The 25,095-nt window shown below is 42.0% G+C and overlaps 1 protein-coding gene across 5 annotated transcripts in view; it reads right to left on the minus strand.

The window, feature by feature from the left end:
- LOC128545117 (arf-GAP with dual PH domain-containing protein 1-like) overlaps positions 1 to 25,095 on the minus strand; it is a 141,108-nt gene that overhangs the window by 15,148 nt on the left and 100,865 nt on the right. For 3 of the 5 annotated variants that reach the window (XM_053515491.1, XM_053515490.1, XM_053515488.1), the window contains 3 exons: positions 24,459 to 24,542; positions 24,185 to 24,247; positions 15,342 to 15,413 (listed from right to left, as the gene is read on the minus strand). In XM_053515491.1, the coding sequence (XP_053371466.1) occupies positions 15,342 to 15,413; positions 24,185 to 24,247; positions 24,459 to 24,542 (219 nt within the window). Of the gene's footprint in view, positions 1 to 14,493; positions 14,553 to 15,341; positions 15,414 to 24,184; positions 24,248 to 24,458; positions 24,543 to 25,095 lie in introns of those variants that run through there. The other 2 variants (XM_053515492.1, XM_053515489.1) reach the window with 2 other exon arrangements.

A 25,095-nucleotide genomic window follows, 5' to 3' on the forward strand; every position in this document is an offset into this window, starting at 1 on the left:
GGATAATGGCAAACAGTGTCTTTTAATCATAACAGAAACAAAAAACTTAAACAAAGAAAGTAGGCTTTACTTTGGAGCGTGCTATAAACAAAATTGATAAAACACTTAAACATACACAGACTAGGGATTGCACAAACCAATACAATACGGACAGGGGATACAAACCAGACAAGACACACTAAACAGCCCAGCAGACTAAATACAAGGGACAATACATGCAAGGGGCTAAACACACACAAGACAGACATCCCTAGGCCTATTAGCTGTTATGCACATTAGCTGCTAAGCTAGCCAGTAGCTAAACAGACTAATTACTAAACAGGTTAGTAGCCAGAGACCCAAGGGATGAACAGACTAGGTATGAAACAGACTAAGAACTCTAAAGGTTAGTGGCTAAACAGGTTAGTACCTAAACAGACAAGGAGACTAGACAGACTTAAAGACTAAACAGACTAAGATCTAAGCAGGTTAGTAGTGCACTGGTTAGTATTTATACAGACTAAGAACTACACAGGCACAGGAGGTTACTCACACATAAGGGTAAACACACAAGGCTAATTCTCCTAGAGGCTAATCCTGCTAGGAGACACAGAGACAAACATATGGAAGTATATTAGTGCCAAAATTCCTCAAAGCAAAATAGCAGGTTGAATTACATGAACTGAAAAAACGTGTTGCAATAAATATGTTTGAATTTTTCTGCATTGCAATTTGATCTGAATTAAAAAAAAAAATCCTTAGAGCATTTACAATGTTTGAAATTTTTGCCACTGCAATTTATTTTGGTTGTATATTTTAAGTGAAATCTTCATTATTTTTCAATCTTACAAATTCAGGTCGACAAAATTCAGGTAATAAAATTCAGGTAACAAAATTCAAGTCGCTAAAATTCAGGTCTTCACATCCGGGATATCACAGGAAGAGCAGTGGAGAGCCGATTGCTGCTGTCCGTGCCGCAGTGCTCTCCACTGCTCTTCCTGTGATATCCCGGATGTGAAGACCTGAATTTTAGCGACTTGAATTTTATTACCTGAATTTTTGCAACCTGAATTTGTAAGATTGAAAAATAATAAAGATTGTATTTTTAACACTTGAAAATATTTTTGAACTGCAATTTAGTAACTTGAATATTTTTGCATTGAATTTTAAATGCTTGGATTACATTTTTACTTGAAATATACAACCACAATAAATTGCAGTGGCAACAATTTCAAACATTGTAAATGCTCTGAGGATTTTTTTCAATTCAGATCAAATTGCAATGCAGAAAAATTCTAACATTTATTGCAACACGTTTTTTTCAGTTCATGTAATTTAACCTGCTATTTTGCTTTGAGGAATTTTGGCACTATTATATTTCCATACAAAGAGATCTACTAACTTAAGACAAATATAAACTTAACTTAAAGTTCCAGAAACAAAAAGGCCAACTATAATTAAATAAACTAAAACAGAACATAACCAGACTAAATAAAACCCACTTAACAGAACCGAAATGAATGCTTGACCCAGTTTCCCAGAACAACCAGCTATTTATAACGAGATTAATGAGCTACCTGACCGAGGTGTTCTTCTTCTGGTGTTTTATGGCGGTTGTCAGACCAGCTTTATGGTGCATTACCGCCACCGACTGGACTGGAGTGTGGATCAGGATGTATGCATTTATTAATATGATGGGTATAGAAATGCATTATGTATATTCTATATTATTTTACTTAATTCACATTCTTGTATAAACTTGATAATATCATCATATATCTTATTACTGTAGCTGTTTTCCCCAATATACCAGATAAAGAAAAGTCCTGCTGATTCGCCTTTTTCATTGACTGAAAGAGACGATATCTCTCTTTGTTATATTTGCTACATTGGAGTAGAACATGTTCAACTGTTTCTTGTTGATTACAGTGTCTACATTCCCCAGTCGTGTGCTTGACAATTCTATATACTGTAATGTACTGTTAAGTCCAGTGTGTCCAATTCTAAGGCGTGTAATAATATTTTCTTCCCTTCGATTCCTACTCCCTATTCTCCCGGCATCTACTGATTTTTGTATATTATGTAAGTGTCTGCCTGTTTCATGGTCATCTCAATATGTCTGCCAAACGGATTGTGTATATTTCCTGATGTATACTTTCGCTTCGGCTTTACTTAACGGAATACATAGATCTAATTCCTTTATTCTTAGGGATTGTTTAGCCAGAATATCCACCTTCTCATTTCCCTCCACTCCAGTATGAGCAGGAACCCAAATGAATTGTGTAGATATGCCCTTAACTTTCAGATCGTACATTTTGCAAAATATATTATAGACAATATCCATCCTAGCTACCAGATTTTATACTTTCAAGTGCTGAAAAACTGTCAGATGCAATAACACTATTATGTATTTCCATTTCTTCTATCCAATTTAGGGCCAGTAATATTGCCAGTAACTCTGTAGTGTATACTGAAAGATGGTTGGTTACTCTTTTCTTAACATAGCCCTCACACATTGGTACATACACTGCTGCGCCTGCACATCCTGTTTCAGGATCTTTGGATCCATCTGTAAATACAACCAGTGACTGTGGGAAATGTTCCTCAAAATACTTCTGCACTATATACTATATTGGAATGTTATTAGAATTGTCTTTTAGCTTCTTCTGTATTTGAAGATCTACTGCTGGCAAAGGAAATAACCAGGGAGGAATGGGAAAGAGTGGGACTGTATTACTATACTGCAATTGATGTAGTCCTACGTTTCTTGCTTTCGCATCACCTATCCACCCAAAACTTGTGTATTTTGTTTCATTGTGTTTCCAGCACTCTTTTAATATACTTTTGACAGGATGTTTTTCATTTTGTCCTTGAAGACTGTCCCAATATGCCATCATTAATCTGAGAACAGAGCTAGTTTTTACCAGTTAAAAGTAGTGTTTTTTTTTACACAACCATTGAGAATTTTTAATTAAATATATTACAAACTTTTCATTAGGACCCTAAAGATCATATTAACATTTAATGAAAATTGTTTCTGTATGATCCCTTTAATTGTTTTCCTAACTTTTGCTTGAGCCCATTTATATAGAATCAAAGCCTCCAGAGAATGTTGTTTTTTGAGTTTCCTAAATGTTTTATTTCTTGCTTTTATAACTTCTTTGCATTCATTATTCCACCAGGGTACACTCTTAGGATGTCTAACCCCTGTGCTTTTAGGTATTATTTCCTCTACTGACTGAATAATTTCATTAACTAATTTATTATTAAATACATCTTTATCCCTTTGATTCTCCTCTCTAAGAGTCACCAATCTTTTTTCACAAATTACTTTAAAACCTTCCCAATTTACATTCTCTAGTTTCCATCTAGGAACTCCATTCTCTTTTTCAAAACATATTTTTGTACCACCTTTAATCATTATCGGGTAATGGTCACTCCCTACAGTATTATCTTTTAATACACCCCAAGTACTAATCCCTGCTATTGAACTAGATACAAATGTTAGGTCAAGAACCGCTTCTGTATTATGTATATTATTATATCGCGTTCCTTCTCCATTATTAATACATACTAGATATTTATCATCAATAAATTCTTCAATAAGTAGGCCGTTTGCATCAGTACTCTTGCTCCCCCCATAGTGAATTATGCGAGTTAAAATCCCCACACCATATTACGCTATTTTGTTGTGATCCCACAACCTCTTCTAAAATACTTTGACTCAGTTTTTCACATGGATTATAATAATTTATTATATCTATACAACCTCTTTCAGTCCATATCTTACTTCTAATTAACTCAAAATTTAAAGCTATTTGTTCTACCTTATATTTCATACCATTCTGTATAAATGTTGCTATTCCTCCTCCTCTGCCAGATTCTCTGTCCCTTCTAACTACATTATAACCGTTTATACTAAAATCTAACTGTGGTTTTATCCATGTCTCCTGTATACATATTACATTAGGTTTGTCTGCTAAATCATCTATATATTTCTTAAACTCTTGACCATTTGCTATTAGGCTTCTTGCATTCCACTGTATAATGGACAACACCATTATGTTGATCCAGCCCATGTCTGAAAGGATTGGGTTTCTTCATTAAGGGTATTTCTGACTGTTTCCCAGGGCAACTCTTTTACATTTAGATACTTCTCTGCTGATTTGACAATTATTTTAATCCTTTCATTTCGGCTCTTCGTCTATGCAGAACAGTTAATTATTTCCGCCATAAACAATACAAAATCATTCTTCTTCACTATCAGAGTCTCTTCTTTCAACTTATCACATCCTTGACATTTTCCCAATTTGTTTTGAACACTTTCATTTTGTTTTGCCATTTTTATATCCCCTGAAACCTTCTTTGCTGCCTCTGTATAGCTGATTCCCTGAGTATGAAATTAAGCATTTCACTGCATATCGTACTGTGTATGACTGTGTATGTGACAAATAAAATTTGAATTTGAATTCTTTGTACAACAGCCTGCCTCTTGCTAACTTCACAGCCACGATATGCTGTGCTATGCTGTCCTCCACAATTACATCATTTCAGTTTGGCACCCTCTTCACATTTACCATACTCGTGTTCTCCACTACATTTACCACATCTTTGTTTCCCCTTGCACACCGCCGCTACGTGTCCGAACCTCTGACATTTAAAACATCTGAGTGGTGGAGGTATGTATAGCCTTACATTGTAACACATGTATCCAATGTATATCTTTACTGGGAGAACTTCCCCCTCAAAGGTGATCATAATCGAGGTACTATCATTTAAACTTCCGTTCCTGTTTGTTTTCAGACGTTTGATTTCTTTTACATTTGCATTTGTTATGTTTTGTTTTACATCTTCTACCGATATATTAATCGGGATTCCTGTAACCACTCCTTTTATAAATTTCCTCCTGTTGGCCTTAGAACATTCCACTTTCTTTTTATTTATCCTGCTCATTTTGATTGCTTTCTCTTGCTGTTTTGAGTCTCTACAAATAATCAACAACAATCCGTTTCCAAGTATTTTAGCACTCTTTATTTCTCCAATTTCTTTATTTAACGCTTTTGTCAACAGTATTGGATTCATACCTTCAAATAAGTCTCCATCATGCATAAATTTTGCAAACACTTGGTATTCCTCTCTTGTTTCTTCTACAGTTGATCCCCTGTCAGAGTTACTTTCATCTGATTTACTCCGTCGCTTTTTTTTCCGTTTATTACTCCTAACCATATCCCATTTTTCAAAACTTTTGCCACTTACTTCCATGCCTCCTAGTTCATTTCCTGATTCGTCACTTCCCTCAGCATTTTCCTGTCCATTCACAGTCCAGGTTTTGCCAACCGCCTTGCAATACAATTGTCTTGCCATCCTCCTCCCTAACCGCCTCCTTCGCTCCAGCCGAGCCCGAACGCGCACTTCGATACAAGCGGAAGGGTTTGTTCGGTCATGTACCTGACCGAGATGCCTTCTGGAAAACTGAGTCTACCAACAAAAACTACAACACAAACAGTGCCCTCTATTGGGCAACCCTTACAAACACAATATATTTTTTAATATAAAGAACTCACTTTTATTTAATTTTAACTAACTATACACACACGACTGAGCGAAAATGTTAAAAAGGATTGTATAGGCAAGAAAAAGAACAGATTTATAAGATCACATGTGACCGTAATAATAAGAAGAAAAAGAAGAAGAATGCATACATTAACTATGCAGTCTAAAATACGTGATAAAAACCCTCTCTGTCAGCAAACATATATTTTATATAAAGGACATCATATATACCGATATGCGCATTTTTGAGTTCTACATTTTTGCATTGTCATTCCGGTAGTAGTAAAATGTACACTTTTTAAAAGTAATGTGAGTTAAATTCTACATGACATATCAGAAAACCCAATGCACAATTTACAAATACTGTATATTTTATGTGTATGAAAAAACTGCTTTGAGAAAACAAAACATTAAGTCGCACACAAGACAAAAATTAACTATCTTTGAAATTTAGAGGTAATGAGCCATATTTAAAACACGTATGAGAAGATTAAGAAAACGGCTAAAATCTCATTCAAGTCTTAAACACTGCTCATTTCTGCACATGTGAGTCACACACAAGACAAGATGCATAAAACACCTAAATCTCATTCAAGTCTCAAAGATGTTTCATTTTTGTCTAGGAGACAAAGAAGAGATTAACATAAGATCTAGGTAAATAATTTTTTTTTGTTAGTTTGTAATTAAGTACAGTGGAACCTTGGATTACGAGTAATGCGGTTTACAATTGTTTTGCAAGACGAGCAACAATTTTTTTTATAATTTTTGACTTGAAAAAGGAGCATTGTCTTAGTTTATGAGCACCGAGTAACATCGTTTTTTCTCTCTCTTGCAGCGGAATTGTAGGTAATTGTCTCTCCTGATGGGTGAATACACACACACACGCTGTGAGAGACCATTTTTAAAACCGTTAAAAAAATTAGCAGGGAACATCGCTAGTCACACTCGCGTGAGGGCACACTAAAGGGATCACTGCTGTAAAGTAAAACAACAACAAAAAAAACTTAAACAGCTCCTTACCTTTAAAAACAGTAGTGACAGAGAAGAGTTTGTGTGTTTGTTTGGCAACCAGAGAGGAGGGGAGCTGTAAAGCCGAGACCTATCGTCTCCCCTGCTGGGTCTTAGTGCTTGCAGTGTTTTTGAGTGTGCGTGTGCGCGTGTGTGTTTGTGTCTGTGTAAGGCAGAGAGTTTGTGTGTTTGTTTGGCAACCTGAGAGAAGGGAGCTGTAAACGCGAGCGAGCCCCCCTTCAGCCCCCCTTCTCTCAAGTTGTCAAACAAATACACAAACTCCTCTCTGTCACGATTGCAGTGTTGCCAACTCGTCAGTAAGGAAAGTAGCTATTGGCTGTCGTAGAAGTCGCTAGAAGTCGCTAGATGACGTCATCACGTAATTTGCATAATGCACGCTGCACAGTGTGAAAAAGCAGCTTTACCTGCTTCTCCAATGTGATCACATGCCAGCATAGAACAGTGTTTAGCGATAACTAATGCAATGGTGGCTTCAGCTTTTTTTAAAGAGTATTTTTTTTTTACCATAAATGGCAGTTTTTTTTGTGTGAAACTATTGTAAGGCTTTGCCTTTTGTGTATGTTTCTGAGTTGACGTGTTTTTTTTATATCGCAAAGTTTGGCATAAAAATCAGTGTTGCAATACAGGCAGTATGCCCGTGTATTATCTCCAATAAAAGGCTTCAACCATCCATTGAATTCAGGATTTGATTCCCACTCCTTTTTGAATTTCTGAGAGTATAGTTTTGACTGAGACATGATGAACTAGCGAGCTATATGTTTATGCTAAAGTCACAGAGAAGCACACACACAGTGGATGAGGTAAGTAATGAGGCTGTTTAAGTCAAATGCAGCGATTTATTCTTGTGCAGCAATTTATTTTAGACGAAGAACATTTTTTAATATGCATCGGAACAGGATATTTTTAATTTACATCCCGCTTACAAGCCAGGGCGGGATCACTTAACGGCGGATTCGCGCATGGGCAATTCAATTGCAGTCGAGACTCGTAGGAGTGAGCATCTCCTGCTGTAACTGCAGCTGGGGGGGGGGAACTCCTGCGAGAGGACAGGCCTGTCTGTGAGTGCTTTGGGACGGGGGAGGGGCCAGCGGCGGCAGCTGCTGTGGCATGTTGAGAAGAGTCAGTACAGACACATCAGAGTCTCCAAAAGTCTCCAGTAACACAAGAAAAAGTCGCCAGATTTGTCGCTAGTCGCTTTTTAAAAAAATTTTCGCTAGAGGGATTTGAAAAGTCGCTAAATATAGTTGGCAACACTGCACGATTGTTTTCAAAGATGAGGAGCTGTTTAATTTGTTTTTTGTTGTTTTACTTTACAGCAATGATCCTGTTAGTATGACTAGGAATGTTCCTTGCTAAGTCTATCCGTTAATGTGTGTGTGTGTGTGTGTGTGTGTGTGCGCACACATCTGTCAGGATTTATTTTTTACATTTTTTTAAGGTAAAGTACAGGTTAATTTGTTTTATTTTTACTTTATATTTTTAATTAATTATATTTATGTATTCATTTTTTGGGGCTGTAGAATGAATAATTTAAGTTTCCATTATTTCCTATGGGAAACGAATTAAGCTCGTAATCCGAGGTTCCACTGTACAATTTCTGTGTTGTTTAGTTTAAACTGTGTAATGTATTGTCCAACATGTTGTTGTTAATTCTTTTGTACTTTGCTTCTGGTATAATGTTGCGAAGCTTTCTACCTGTTTTCAGTCTCTGTGAAATAGCTCGAATCAACACACCAGGTTTAAACTAATACAATATATTCTAATACTAATGTCTATCTTGGTTCAGACAACAGTTTAAATTTTTTTTGTGAAACAACCTGATGTTTTGTTAAACACAAACTTGACTTTCACATTGCGTCTAGGTACATGCCATCGCTGTCTGAGTGTAAGGTTAGAAAAATACTCCTTTTTCCATCTGTTCCAAAACTGCTCTGACAGATATTGGACTCTTCTCCAGCGTTTTGTTGTATACAGATCTTCTTGAATGAACCTGCCAGGTGGGGGCAGTGGTACAGAGTCTTTCATGGTGATCAGATGATTTGGTGTTAAGGGCTCTAAACTTGAGGGGTCACTGATGCTATTAACCGTGAGCGGGCGACTGTTTTAATGTCCATGGCTTTATAAAGAAAGTTCCTTAAGGATGCATCATCCAGCCTTCCAGCACTTTGCGCAATAACTTTACTCAGTACACTTCTTACTGTCCTGATTTGACGCTCCCATGCGCCTTCAGCATGGCTTGAGCTTGGTGCATTCATAAGAAAGTCGCACTGCTTATTTGCCAAGTATATAGTCATTTTGTCTTTGTCAATTTCTTGTAGAGCTTTTGCCATTTAATTTTTTGCTCCCATGAGGATAGATCCCTGATCTGACCTGATTTGTCTGACAGCTCCACGGGTGGCTATGAAACAGCGTAAGGCATTGATAAACGCATCAGTTGTCATGTCTTCCAGCATCTCTAAGTGAACTGCTTTAGAGCTAAGGCATGTGAAAAGAAGAGCATAGCGCTTGTAAACTTTGCGACCTTGTTTGGTATTAAAAGGGCCAAAGCAGTCCATACCCACGTAGGTGAAAGGTGGTAAAGGGTCAGTGCGATCACTAGGCAGATCTGCCATTCTTTGTTCCTCTGGAGGTGCACAAGCTCTCCTGCACCATACACACTGTCTTATGTACTTAGACAAGCTACTGCTTTACCTCCTCCAACAATCCAAAATCCATTAGCTCTGATTTCATTTAAGGTTTGACCCTGACCCTGATGCTGTGTCTTGTCATGATGGTGAGCAAAAATAAGTTGTGTAAGAACACAGTCTTTAGGGAGTATTACAGGATGCTTTAGCTCAAAGTTCATACATGCATTTCTCAGCCTCCCTCCAACTCTCATTGTACCATGCTGGAGGAATGGATCAAGCTGATAAAGCCTGTTGCTACAGGGTAGCTTTCCTGTTTTCTGTTTAAGTTTGTTTCGCAATACCTGAAAGGCGTTTTGTTGTGCAAGTTTGACAAGAGTTATTGCGGATTGTCTCTTTTGTTCTACATTTGGAAACTCTACTGTCTTTATTTGTTTAGCCATTCGTTAGATGCTTGCAACAACATTAACTGCAGTGGTCCACTTTGAGAACCATGACAAATGTTCGATAATGTCACACTGTTGTGTTGCGTTAGTATCCAGCACTTGAATAGCCTTTACCTCCGGATGTCCCACGAACAGCTCTGGCGTGCGTCGCTCAATTACTATCTCCCTTTCCCATAAAAACTTGGGACCTGAAAGCCAGTTTGAGTTCATAAGGTCAGCTACTTTGAGGCCACGTGAGGCGTGATCAGCTGGATTGTCTGCCGTGTCAACGTAACTGGGCTTGTAGTTTGACGTATTTTCTGGACACGGTTAGCTACGAAAACATGAAATCTTTTAGCCTCATTGTTAATGTACCCAAAAACTACTTGTGAGTCCGTCCAAAGGTATTCCTTATCAACTCTGAGCTCTAGTTCTCTTTTTAGCATGCAGCTCACTGCAGCTGAGGTTACAGCTGAGATTCTGGTTGGTGCAACCCTTGCCTTGCCCATGACTAAAGTGCAGTGTACTTGATGTTCACTCAGCAATCTGATGTGGGAGCACTGGCTATATACTGACTGCTTGCATCAGAGAAGTGATGAAGTTCAACTCTCTGCACTTCACCAAAGTTCTTGGGCTTAAAGCATCTAGGGATCTGAATCATTTTGAGATTTTCTAGATCTTTCATCCAACTCTCCCACCTCAGCTTCAGTTCAGTAGGTAGTGGGTCGTCCCACCCTATACCCTTTTTACACATCTCTTGTAACACTCTCTTTCCTTCCAAAATGAAGGGGGCTAAAAACCCTAAGGGATCATAAAGAGATGCTACAACAGAAAGAACCCCAAGTCGTGTTAGTGGTTTTTCATCAAGTGTCACTTGGAAGAAAAAGTTGTCATTTTCCACATCCTATTTTATTACTAGTACTCGTTGCACTGGAAGGTCATTGTAGTTAAGGTCAACATCCTTTATTTTAGCTGCACACTCTGCTTCCTCGATTGAGTCGAGAACGTCTCGGTTATTGGAAAGAAACTTGTGAAGGTGTAGCTTTCCCTTAGCACACAGAGCTTGAGATTCTTTTACGAGTGCAATTGCCTCTTCTACAGTTTCCACACTTACAATGCCGTCATCCACATAGAAATGCTTTTTAATAAAGATAGCTGCTAACTCGTATTCTTGTTCATGTGTATCGGCCAGATGTTTCAAATCGTAATTAGCGCAGCCGGGAGATGAAGATGCCCCAAATAGGTGAACTTTCACGCGGTATTCCGTGAGCTCTAAGTCTGTGTTTCCATCTTCCCACCATAGAAACCTCAAATAGTCTCGGTTCTCTGCCCTGACATGGAACCTATGAAACATCTTCTCCACATCGCATTATCGCAATGGGGTGCTTGCAAAAGCGACATAACACTCCTATCAGTCCATTTGTAAGATCGGGCCCTGTTAACAGATGATCGTTTAATGCTGTCCCTTTAAACTTTGCGGAGCAGTCAAATACTACCCTGATCTTGCCTGGCTTTCGCGGGTGATAAACACCTTGATGTGGTATGTACCAGACGTTTCCAGATGTTAGCTGTGTAACTGCTGCTTCAGCATCACCATCACTGAGAACTCATTCCATGAATCTTACATAGTCGTTTTTAAACTTGGGGTCTTTGTCCAGTTTCCTTTTGAGGTGCTTTAAACAAACTAGAGCCAAGCTTTTGTTGTTTGGGAGCTTTGGGTGTGCTTTAAAAGGAAGCGGCATTTCAAGATGACCATCTTCATTTTCATAGATACTTTTCTTTAGTATTTGAAGGAACTGGATTTCATCTTGTGATGCCTCCTTGTCACTTGGCTTGGTATCTGCGAAATCTGACTCAAGTATCTTAATAATGGTAGATGGAGTTACAGGGGGGCCAGGGGTAGCTCAGTGGTTAAGGCATTGGACTACGGTTCGGAAGATCCCAGGTTCAAACCCCACAACCACCAAGTTGCCACTGTTGGGCCCTTGAGCAAGGCCCTTAACCCTCAACTGCTCAGATGTGTAATGAGATAAAAAATGTAAGTCACTCTGGATAAGAGCGTCTGCCAAATGCCTAAAATGTAAATGTATCTCTTTCACAAACACACGGTGACATAAGCCAGTTACATACATTGCACTGACAGACTGTGGTGGCCCTCCTACGATGCTCCAGCCTAAGTCTGTTCTAACAGCATAAGACTCGTTATCACCTCCAGTGATGACCTATCTAGGAGCTAGGGCTCTGGAACAGTCATAGCCAATTAGCAGTCTAATTGCACAATCCATTAAAGGGGGAATCTCTTGAGCTACATTTGCTAGATGCTTCCACTTGCTAGCTGTTTGACATGTAGGAATGTGTGTTCGCTCTAAAGGAATAAAGTCTCCTGTGTAAGCTGGAGGTAGGTCAATTTAAGTCCTGACTTTAAGTCCTTGCACTCTTTGACTCTTCACAATAGTGTCTCTTTTGGCCATGGATGCAAGCTTTAGTTTTACTGGCTCTGTTGCTGCCTGCAGCTTTTCACACACTTCCTGATCAACAAATGTGTGGGTGCTTTGCATATCTAATAAAGCATACACCAAGGTCTCAGTATTAGGAGCATTAGCTGCTGAGATCCACACAGGTACAATCATTGACGTGTTCCCATTCTCACCTCCTTCCACAGAGCAAGATAATGAGGACATATTTTCTTCAGCTATGCTTCATGTAGGTTTGACTGCTGGAGAGCGATCTTCATGCAGCGGAGTTGGATGGCTGCTTGCGCATATGCTGCACATAGCTCTGTTTTTACAGTCCTTAGAGTTGTGACCTTTCCTTAGACATGCAAAGCACAGATTGTTTTCATACTGTATATGTATTTTTTCTTATCATTCACAGACATTTCCATTAGCTTTGGACACTTATGTATGGTGTGGTTTCCTCCACAGCAAGGACATTTGCTTATGCTTGAGTTTTGTAGTGGTATGTCTCTTTTTCTTTGTTTAGCAGTGTCTCTTTGTATAACTTCTTCTACATTAGACATAGTTGTGGTGGTTGAGGTGTCTGGTTGAGGTGTTTTTACATTGATAACAAAGGCATTTGCTTTTGTGCGTTTTGTTTCTCTTACCGGGTTTTCTGCAGGTGACTTTAAGACGTGTAAAGACGACACAGGGTTACAAGCTATACATGCCTCCTTAGAAATAAAGGGAGCAAATTGTTTGAAGCTTGGGTAGTCCTCGCCTTGATCGAGTTGTTCTGTTACGTAGCAATTCCACCTGGACGTTATCCAATCTGGGAGTTTGGTTAACAACTTTTGGTTCTCCTCACAATCATTTAGCACTAGTAGACCTTTTGTGTAAGCCATTGCATCACTACATGTTTGCAGAAAATCACTAAATTCTCTCAGTTTGAAATATTATTTTCCACCAATTTTTGGCCACTTGTTAAGTTTCTCCCTGAAAGCACGTTGCACTATAAAAGTATGGCCATATCTTGCATTTAGCCTTTCCCATGCTTGTTTATAGGCTTCTTCATCTTTACGGTAGAAGCTTCCCTCAAGAGTAGATTTTGCCTCTCCTGCTATGTATTTTTGCAGATAAAATAGCCTGTCTGCGGGATTTGAGCATCGTCTCTCTATAAGAGCTTTAAAACTTGTGCTCCACTCTATGAACTTTAAAGGGTCACCATAAAACACAGTAGGCTCTGGAGCAGGTAAGCGAGTAAGAGCTATTGACTTTTGAACTGCCTGCACAATGGCTGACTCATTTTTTGTGACCAAATGATCATCACAGTTAATGTAGGAGGAGGATAGACTAGGACTTACTTTGCTGTGTGCATACTTCTCACTTTTCTCTTTGATCTCCTCTTCGGTGTAGACCTTCAGCTTTGCTTGCATTACCTCAGTGTCTCTTTGATTTTCAAGCCTTTTCAGTTGTTGACGGTGAGCTTCAATAGCTACCTCCATTTCGATTTCAACTTTCTTTGCAGTTAATTGTGCGGCTGCCTCTGCTCTCTTGTTTGAGATGCTAGATGTCTCTGAGAGCTGATCAGAATGAGAACTGCGGGTCGTTACTCTGGAGGCAGTAGATCCATATATTGATCTGGCATATTCATTGTCAAGAAGCATGCGTAGTCTTGCCTTTTCCTGTACAGCATCAAACTCACTTTCTTCCCCTGTTAGCCATACTCTCATTAAACGCAACAAGTCTAAAGTTACAGCAGAGCATGCATCAACTTTTCTGAGAATGTCTTGAATTGGGGCCATTTGCTTTCTAAAATTGTTATATAATTCTTTCAATTCGGAATCAAGCATTTCAACATCATCCATCATGCTACATAAATCCCTTTCTGGACATGCTGCCTTTAATCTTGTGCGAGTGTCTCTTACTTTACATTTCCATTTATTATAGACTGATTGGAACTTTCTTTCCCTTTGGGCTGATTCTTGGTCTTTTAGCTCCTGCATCTTAGGTGTAAAATGCTTTTCATGGGAGAACTTTCTTATTCCCTCTTTAGAATGATCAGGAACAGAATACTTTACATTTTCTTTTGGTCTTACAACTGCTTCCATACATAATTCACCTTCTTTTTGAAGCTCGTGGTTGATTTGGTTATCATTTCGTAACAAAGAATTATAATGGGAAATCATTTTGTAATGTCCTGCTTCGTGTATCCTTCAGTAGCTGAGGCAATTCATTTACTCTGACCTTAGGACGTGCATTTGGGCTTGGTCTCGCTCCCACAGATGAAACCTTGAACTCTGAAGCCTGTAGCTCGCTGCAGGATGCGACTCTGGCGCCGTCGTGTGGGTGCAGAGGGAAGTGGTAGCCTCGGTATAATGCATCAGGTCATGTTTTCACTGTAACTACTCTGGTCTGCTCAAAAGGACTTCACGCTTCAAACTGATATCCACAGACATTTATTTCTTTCACACAGGTCATGAAACGCTGATGGAACACCGTGAAAACTAAAATAAACAAATACAAAATTTTAAATTTACATTCATCACAATAATAAACATAAACTGCACTTTCTGTATGTAACGAGGCAGTAACAGCTTCAAAAATTATATTTACCGTGTGCGCCTGTTGACCAGTAGTAAAATAAGATTACAATTGCAGATAAACGTTTGTTCCTTTATCGTTGGTCTTTCGTATTTCTCTGACTTCTCCCGTAACTTTTTTCTCCCACTACCGGTTACGTACACTTCCAGCTCGCGCTATCACGTGACTCACACAGGTATAAATTTTATCTACAGCACAGATAATTTTAGCAAAAAAACACTTTTAATTCCAACGCCAGGTTACTTATTGCCTTAAATAATTGTGCAATCATTAAACAAATTAACAAAAGAAAATCTTGTAGCTTATTCACTTCCTTTTAAGGAATCATACACACCATTATAGCGCCAGCTACAGTGTAGACCGAAGGTTGTCCGCCTTAAAAAGGTGTTAAATGGATAGGAGTACCACAATTTAAATATACCAACAATAAATTAGTTTGAAGACTGCAGCTTGTACACCACTTAGAACAACAGCACCATCTAGTGGACATGACTAATTTAGGTTGCTACTGTACACAAAAATAATAATCTGTATTAAACCCCCAGCCTGGTACAAAGTGATGAAGTCTACACTCACAAACAGGTGCGGCTAACCACTAAGCTTCACTGCCACCAAATTAAACTTTAAGTAGTTTATTAAATTTTTAAAGCAACAATTTGGTTTAGAAACAATTATCATAAATAGCTGCTCACCAATGGATCTTTAAAGTACATGATTCTCCTGTCATCCAGGGTGAACCAGCGTCTTTTAAAACCCTCTGTTTGCTAGAAGAAAAACATAATATGGCCAGAATTAAACACAATAATATTTATTTAATTTATTGCTTCATTTAATAAAGCATTTATGTTCATTATTTGATTTACTTTTTTATGTTTCAACATGCCGCTATTCACTTCTCTCTCTCTCTCTCACACACACACACACACACAACCAGTCGAAAGTTTGGTCACACCTGCTGGCTGCTGTCAGTACAGCCGCGTCTTATGAAAACTAAAGCAGGGGGCAGAGCTTTTTCTTACAAAGCCCCGAAGTTATGAAATAGCCTTCCAATTAATGTTCAGGCTGAAAACCTATTTATTTTGCAAAGCCTTTTGTGGATAGATATGCCTTAGGTAAAGAAGCATATCTGGGGACTCATGGATGTAAAATATTATGGTGAACTGGTATGTTTGGATGCTCTCCTTCCCACTCTTCATGTCTGTGTTTCCTTCTAGCTGTCCCTTTCAGTTATGCTGTCATAGTTAGTCCTGCCGGAGTTCCTAATTGCACTCTGCACTTAATATACGTTCATCTTATATATTATGTGACTGATGTGAATGTGACATTTTTTCTCTCTCGTTCTCTCCATGTCTCTCTGTCAAGCTAGAAATGGCACTCCTGAGTTCTCAGTGATCAAGAGCCCCTCTGGTTGTGTCTGACTCATATTGGTACCCCGCTTCTGGTTGAAGAACTTTTTGCATGGATGCCCCATGAAGATGATCCTGACCTTGGCTGATGCTGTTCTCTGAGTACTTGTAATTGCAGTCGCTTAATATTTCAGAATTACCTTTAACAAACAGCCTTCAATAACGAACTGCACTCCATATTATCTTAAACACATCTCCTGTTACACTCCATCCGACTCTCCACTACACTCCATCTTGCCCTCACACACCTTGACAAGAAGGACACATATGTTCGAATGCTGTACATAGATTTCAGCTCAGCATTCAACACTATCATCCCCCAACAACTAATTGGGAAGCTGAACCTGTTGGGCCTGAACACCTCCCTCTGCAACTGGATCCTGGACTTTCTGACCGGTAGGCCTCAGTCAGTACGGATCGGGAACTGCACCTCCAGCACCACCACACTGAGCACTGGGGCCCCACAAGGCTGTGTGCTCAGTCCCCTGCTGTTCACACTGCTGACTCACGACTGTGTAGCAACACACAGTTCGAACCACATCATTAAGTTCGCTGATGACACGACCGTGGTGGGTCTCATTAGCAAGAACGACGAGTCAGCGTACAGAGAGGAAGTGCAGAGGCTAACAGACTGGTGTAAAGACAACAACCTGTCTCTAAATGTTGACAAGACAAAGGAGATGGTTGTTGACTTTAGGAGGACACGAGGCGACCATTCTCCGCTGAGCATCAATGGCTCCTCTGTGGGAATCGTCGAAAGCACCAAATTCCTGGGTGTCCACCTAGAGAAGGACCTCAGCTGGTCCCTCAACACCAGCTCCCTACAGAAGAAAGCCCAACAGCGTCTCTTCTTTCTGAGAAGACTGAGGAAGGCCCAGCTTCCACCACCGATCCTGACCACCTTCTATAGAGGAACTATCGAGAGCATCCTGAGCGGCTGCATCACTGTCTGGTTTGGGAATTGTGCCATATCGGATCGCAAAACCCTACAACGGATAGTGAGGACAGCGGAGAAGATCATCGGGGCCTCTCTCCCCTCTATTGAAGACATCTACACCACACGCTGCATCCGCAAAGCCACCAGCATTGTGGCTGATCGGACACACCCCTCTCACACACACTTTACACTCCTGCCATCTGGAAAAAGGTACCGAAGCATTCGGGCACACACATCCAGACTGTGCAACAGCTTTTTTCCACAAGCCATCCGTCTCCTCAACAAAAAGGGACTGGACTGATAAACACAAACACACTCACACACACACAAACACAAACATTATCACACAGCTTAACTCAACTACCTCAAAATATTGAGACTGGACTGACTAATCAACACAAGTGCAGACACACTGACCTACACCACCAAATTATCGTACACACCAACCTGTAAATGCTTCACTGTTTCTAACAATCTTTTTGCACAATGATCATTACTGAACTACATTTTTGCACTAATTCCTCAAATCTTGCTGCTGTTTTAAGGAATGTTTGTTTACCCACTACCTCAACACCATATTTTATGTTCTGTTATGTCGTGGTTGCGCACTGTCACTTTGTTGTTGCTCTTGTTTGCACATTTGCACGTGCACTTTATGTTGTCTGTAAAAATGTTACTTAGCTAGTTAGTTTTTGTTAATTTATGTTGTAATTTATGTTAGATCTCTCTGTCCTGTCTCTGCTAGCCAGTTAACTAGGCCTCTTGGTTAGCTAGTTTAGTGTCTCTGTTAATTTATGTTGTAAGTTTATGTTGCATGTAGCACCTTGGTCCTGGAGGAACGTTGTTTCGTTTCACTGTGTACTAACTGTATATGGTTGTAATGACAATAAAGCCCACTTGAACTTGAACTTGAACTTGTTATACTGAACTTCCAGCCACCTAGCACACAGTATGACTGCAAAACAATTCCTGCTATCCATTATCATCTAAAAGATTTACATCTAATTGGTTACCTGTTGAGTCTGGATTCTCTGAAGGTTTCTTCCTATTGCCATCTCAAGAGAGTTCTCCTTGCAACCATCACCTTTTATGGTTCTAACAGCCATGTCTTTGTTAGAGGTAGAGACAGTAAACAGAATGTCTGGATTGTGTGGGGGTTGCTTTGCACGTGACACTGTTGGTGACCGTGTCAAAATTGAGGGCACACTTAAACAGCACTGTTACCACAGCATTGTGTTGCCACATTCTATTTCATCTGGTTTGGCCTTAGTGGGACCATTATTTGTTTTTCAAAAGGACAATGACACCTCTCATTTATGTAAAAGCTATTTGTTCAAGAAGAAAATAATGGAGTGGCGGATCTTATGGCCTGGCCTCAACCACCCAATTTAAGGTCAATTGAGATGGTTTTTAGATGAAAAGCCATTCTAGTGGTGATATTTGTTATGTCATAAATTCAATGTCTTTAGTTTTGATATACACTCAACAAAAATATAAACGCAACACCTTTGTTTCTGCTCCGATTTTTCATGAGATGGACTTAAAAATCTAAAATTCATTCCAGATACACAATATTACTATTTCTCTCAAACATTGTTCACAAATCAGTCTAAATGTGTGATAGTGAGCACTTCTGCTTTGCTGAGATAATCCATCCCACCTCACAGGTGTGCCACATCAAGATGCTGATCTGACATCATGAGTAGTGCGCAGCTGTACCTTATACTGCCCACAATAAAAGGCCACCCTGGAATGTGCAGTTTTTTGCGTTATTGGTCTGGGGACTCAGAACCGGTCAGTATCTGGTGTGACCACCATTTGCCTCATGCAGTGCAACACATCTTCTTCGCATAGAGTTTATCAGATTGTCAATTGTGGCCTGTGGAATGTTGGTCCACTCCTCTTCAATGGCTGTGCGAAGTTGTTGGATATTAGAGGGAACTGGTACACGCTGTCGTATATGCCGGTCAAGCACATCCCAAACATGCTCAACGGGTGACATGTCCGGTGAGTATGCTGGCCATGCAAGAACTGGGACATTTTCTGCTCACCCACACGACGCCACACACACTGTCTGCCATCTGCCCTGAACAATGTAAACCGAGATTTATCCGTAAAGAGAACACCTCTCCAACGTGCCAGACGCCATCAAATGTGAGCATTTGCCCACTCAAGTCTGTTACGGCGACGGGCTGGACCCGATGAGGACGACGAGCATGCAGTTGAGCTTCCCTGAGATGGTTTCTAAAAGTTTGTGCAGAAATTGTTTGGTTATGCAAACCAATTGTTTTAAGCAGCTGTCTGAGTGGCTGGTCTCAGACGATCTTGAAGGTGAACCTGCTGGATGTGGAGGCCCTGGGCTGGTGTGGTTACACGTGGTCTGCGGTTGTGAGGCCGGTTGGATGTACTGCCATATTCTGGAGAAATGAACATTCAATGCACGAGCAACAGATCTGGTTGACATTCCTGCTGTCAACATGCCAATTGCACGCTCCCTCAATGCTTGTGGCATCTGTGGCATTTTGCTGTGAGACAAAACTGCACATTTCAGGGTGGCCTTTTATTGTGGGCAGTATAAGGTACACCTGTGCACTACTCATAATGTCACAAAGTAAGAACGAGCAGGCGGAGAGATGGATCCAGGTGCAGAGAGGCAGGTGGTTCTGTGAGGCGTTGGGCGAGCAGAGCAAAGAGATAAGGAGCAGTGTAGCAGTAGAAGGGCGAATCTGGGTCGTAGTCGAGGGGCGAGAGCGAAAGTCCAAAGCCGTGTAATCCGTCAGCGGGGGCAATGAGCCAAAACAAACACTAAGCAGGACAGTTTGCGATGCATCGTAGCTGGGACACGTGGAAGGTGGGATGAATGCGTCGCATGGATGAAGGGAGTAAAAGTCGGACAGCGCATGGATTGATTAGCTTGGTTATTGTGAATGGGCCAATGGAGGGAGCTTGCAAAAGGCTCTCCAAAAGCGTAAGGTGAACTGAGGGCCCCGATCTGATACGATGTCAGAGGGGAGACCGTGGAGACATAAAGGATTAGCTGCTCAGCAGTCTACTTGGCGGTGGGAAGCTTGGGGAGTGGAACCAGGTGGACGGATTTGGAAAAACAGTCAACGATGGTCATGATACACGTGTTCCCATCAGATGAGGGTAGGCCCGTTACGAAACCCAGCGAGACGTGCGACCAGGGCCGGTGAGGTATGGGTAAGGGTCTGAGAAGGCCGGCCGGTGGGCGGTTGTTGGGTTTGCAGCGGATGCAGATGTCACAGGCTGCCACAAAGCTGAAAACGTCCCTCCCCACCAGAAGCGCTGTTAAAGGATAAAGAGTGTCCGAGCAGAGCCTGGGTGACAGGACAGCTTGGAGCCATGGCCCCATTTCAGGACCTGGGAGCGTAGACGAGGCGGAACGAAAAGACGATCTGGAGGGACATTGCTTGGGCCAGGCTCCTGAGTCAGTGCCTGCTTAACCGTAGCCTCAATGTCCAGTTCTACGGCTGCTATCAGACAATGCGAGGGTAGGATAGTGTCGGGCGGCGTAGGGTCATGGGGAAATGAAAACTGGCGTGATAGAGCATCAGGCTTGGTGTTCTTGGAGCCTGGTCGGTAGGACAGGACAAAGTTGAACCGGGAGAAGAAAAGGGACCAGCGAGCCTGTCAGGCATTAAGCCTCTTAGCCTTATGTAGGTATTCGAGGTTCCTGTGATCAGTCCATACTAGAAACAGGAGCTCGGTTCCCTCCAGCCAGTGCCTCCACTCCTCTAGCGCTAGCTTGATGGCTAGTAGCTCTCGATCGCCCACGTCGTAGTTCCTCTCAGCCGGGGATAAATGATGGGAAAAAAAGGAACAGGGGTGCAGTTTGTTATCCTGTGGCGACCTTTGGGACAGGACGCCTCCGGCACCAGTGTTTGATACATCCACCTCCACTACGAATTGGTGGGAAGGGTCGGGGATGATTAGTATGGGAGCTGAGGTGAACCTTCTCTTGAGCTTGGCGAAGGCTCTCTCTGCCTCCTCACTCCTCACAGAAGGGCGTCTTGGAGGAAGTCAGAGAGGTTAATGGGGCGGCGACAGAGCTGTATCCTCGAATGAACCGGCGGTAGAAATTGGCAAAACCAAGGAATCGTTGGAGGTCTCGTCGCGAGGCTGGGGTTGGCCAGTTGGAGACTGCCTGAACCTTGGCCGGTTCCATCTCCAGCTGCGAGGGGGAGATGACAAACCCTAGAAAAGTGGTAGTCGTCGTGTGGAACTGGCATTTCTCCGCCTTGACGAATAAGTTGTTTTCGAGAAGTCTCTGTAATACTTGGCGAACGTGGCTCCTCCAGGTCGTGAGAGAAGATTAGGATGTCATCTAAATAGACAAATACATGGAGGTTCAAAAAGTCTCTGAGTACGTCGTTAATCAGGCTCTGGAAAATGGCGGGGGCATTGGTAAGTCCAAAAGGCACTACCAAAGATTCATAATGCCCGGTCAGGGTATTGAAGGCGGTCTTCCACTCGTCACCCTATCTAATACGGACGAGATGATATGCATTGCGTAAGTCTAGCTTAGTGAAGATTGTGGCTCCCTGGAGAAGCTCGAAGGCTGTGGACATGAGTGGTAAGGGGTAACGGTTCCCTCTGTAATCTATGCATGGGCGAAGGGACCCGTCTTTCTTTTTGACGAAGAAGAAACCTGCACCTGTGGGTGAGGAGGACGGGCGGATGATGCCAGCGGCGAGGGCCCCCGTGATGTACTTGTTCATGGCTCCTTGCTCTTGGCGCGTCACGGAGTAGAGACGGCCCTTTGGAGGGAAGGTGCCGGGAAGGAGGTCAATAGGACAGTCATAGGGTCGGTGAGGCAGGAGTGAGGTAGCCCGAGCCTTGTTGAAGACTAACTTGAGATCGTGGTATTCAGCAGGAACATTAGAGATGTCCGGAGGGTCCTCCGGCTTAGCTGGAGCAGAAGGAAGAGCGGAGAGAAGACAAGATTTGGAACATGAGAAGCCCCAGCCCGTGATGGTCTGCTTAGTCCAGTCAATCTGAGGACAGTGAAGGGCAAGCCAGGGCAAACCAAGAACCACAGCGGCATGGGATCTATCAATGACCAGCAGACTGATCTCCTCAAAATGGTTACCTGAGGTCCTTAGGGTAAGTGGGAGGGTGCATCGTGTGATGGCGGGTAGGGGAGTGCCATCTAGGGCCTGAACCGAGAGTGGAGGTTCAACAGGAGCGCAGGAAACCTCTAGCTTCCTGACTGTAGCGGTGCTGATAAGGTTACGGTCAGAACCGGAGTCAATGAGCGCCTGAATCCCGTGAGCTTTACCGCCGACGATTAGCGTAGCGGGGAGTAGGGGACGAGGTTCTGGGAGTCTATCTGGAGGAGTGCCTCCTAGTGCTCCCAGTCTGACTAGAGGACGTCTCTTCTTTAATGGGCAGGTCTTGAGTGCATGTCCTGAGGACCCGCAATAAAAGCAGGCTCCCTCCTGGCGGCGCCGCCGTCTCTCCTCCTCGGAGATATGGGTCTTATCTAGCTGTATAGGCCCTTCCTGCTTGGGCTCTCTCGGAGAAGGAGGTTCTTGAGATGTTCTGGGAAAGGAGGGTCTCCGAGCAGAGAGTAGTCCTCTGGAGGCCTGCCTTGAACGGAGACGCGCGTCGACCCGGCCGGCGAGGTCCATGATTTCATTGAGGTCGGTGGGAAGCTCCTGAGAGACCAGCTGGTCCTTGACTGCCTCTGACAAACCTTTGAGGAAGGTGTCAGATAGGGCCCTGATGTTCCACCCACTGGTGACAGCGAAGGTCCGAAATTCAATGGCGTAATCATAATAGGAGCGGGCTCCCTGGCGGAGCCTCAACAGCCTGCTCCCAGCTTCCCTGCCAATATGAGAACGGTCAAAAACCATCTTCATCTCCTTGGAGAAGGCACCAAAGTCATAGCAACATGGATCACGAACTTCCCAGAGGGCCGTGCCCCACTCTCGGGCTCTGCCTGTAAGGAGGGTGATGATGTAAGCCACCCGCGACCGTTCTGAGGAGAAGGTGGAGGCTTGTAGCTCAAAAATTAGTGAGCACTGGGAGAGAAAAGATCTGCATGTACCTGGCTCCCCTGCGTAGGTGGGTGGGGCTGGCAAGCGTGGTTCGCGCTGGGCTTCAGTGCTTGTGGACCGTGCTGAGTCTAATCGGAGATGTTGCATCTCCGTGGTGATGTTGGCGAGAGTCTGCCTGGTGGTGAGGAGCTCTTGCTGCTGCTTCCCGAGCAGAGTGCCCTGGTTCTCCAGAGCCACTCTCATCCTGTCGTACTCTGCTGGATCCATAACTTGCTGGATTATTCTGTCACAAAGTAAGAACGAGCAGGCGGAGAGATGGATCCAGGTGCAGAGAGGCAGGTGGTTCTGTGAGGCGTTGGGCGAGCAGAGCAAAGAGATAAGGAGCAGTGTAGCAGTAGAAGGGCGAATCTGGGTCGTAGTCAAGGGGCGAGAGCGAAAGTCCAAAGCCGTGTAATCCGTCAGCGGGGGCGACGAGCCAAAACAAACACTAAGCAGAGCCGTAGTCGAAAAACGAAAGCAAAAGTTTAAAGCCGTTAAATCCGAGTGTGATAATAAATCCTAAGCGTGAGGCGAGAGGCAAAAACGGGGACAAAGCGTGGTCGGTAACGTGAAAAAGAAATCATGAACTTGAACGCGAGAAAACTGCGGCAAAAACACACAATAATCCAGCAGCGCGCTCTTGCACCGCGCCTCCTTATAAGCCGGAAGAAATCAGCGCCAGATGAGAAGCCGGTGTGTCGGCGGGGCGGTCCGGGGATAGAGATGAGGGGGAGAGATGACAGCGTAGGAAAACAAACCAGCGTGGTGGAGAGCATGACAGCGTGAGAAGGGAAATGTCAGCAGATAAGAGCGGTCTTTGATCAGCGCGGCGCACTGAAAGCGTGACACATGATGTCAGATCAGCATCTTGATGTGGCACACCTGTGAGGTGGGATGGATTATCTCAGCAAAGCAGAAGTGCTCACTATCACACATTTAGACTGATTTGTGAACAATGTTTGAGAGAAATGGTAATATTGTGTATCTGGAATAAATTTTAGATCTGTAAGTCCATCTCATGAAAAATCGGAGCAGAAACAAAGGTGTTGCGTTTATACTATGTTGAAAACATTGAAAATAAAAATAAAACATTGAATCAGAATGCCTTAGATCAGCAATTAGAAAGCTCCAACCTTTGGTCCTGTCTTCTCCATGTAACCCTCCTTAATATAATTTCTTGTCAGTTTGGTCACTAGCTAAACAAGAATGGGGAAAATGCAGTTCATTAGACTTTACAGACAGAATGTGAAAAAGTCACAGAGTTATCTGAAACAATGCTTAAACCACAAAACCTCAGGTTCCCATAAAGAGAACTGGCCTGGGGAAATGGAATAATAACTGTTCTAGTATTTTTGTTAATTAATTGTGCAATGTAAACGTTGTTGCATTGTATTGTCATTTACTTACTTCAGTATCAGAGGCTCCAGGAAAAGCAACTTGTAAATAATGAAACCTAGCAGCCCGTATCGCATTGAACCAGTCAACTATTTCCTAAAAACACATACAATACATCAAAATACATACCAGACTTTTTGCCTGTACAGTGGAACCTTTGATTACGAACAAGATAATTTGTTCGGGAAGCGGGCTCATATTTCAAAACACATGTAAATCCAAGCAAAATTTCCCATAAGAAATAATAGTAATAAATAATAAAACAGCCAAAAAAAAAATCATAAAATAATTAAAAATATAAAGTAAAAATAAAACAAATTAACTTGCACATTACATAAAAAAAGTAAAAATAACAGAGTAACCTCTACTCTCTTATTTGAGTTTTTCATACACACATACACACACACATCAATGGACAGACTGTTTTATCGGAAAAAATAACAAATTAACTGTACACACACGCAGACAAACACAAAATAAAAGATGTTTTATGTGCACACACATAGTCACAATGTTATAGTAAACAGTACACGCATGCACGGATGTTTATTATACAAGTATACAATTATAATATGCGCATTAAGACAGGGGAGACGATTACCCACAATTCTGCAGCGCGCGCGAGAGAAAAACCATTGGCTCAGTTGTA

Source organism: Clarias gariepinus, chromosome 16 (assembly GCF_024256425.1).
Source record: "Clarias gariepinus isolate MV-2021 ecotype Netherlands chromosome 16, CGAR_prim_01v2, whole genome shotgun sequence".
Taxonomy (NCBI): Eukaryota; Metazoa; Chordata; class Actinopteri; order Siluriformes; family Clariidae; genus Clarias; species Clarias gariepinus.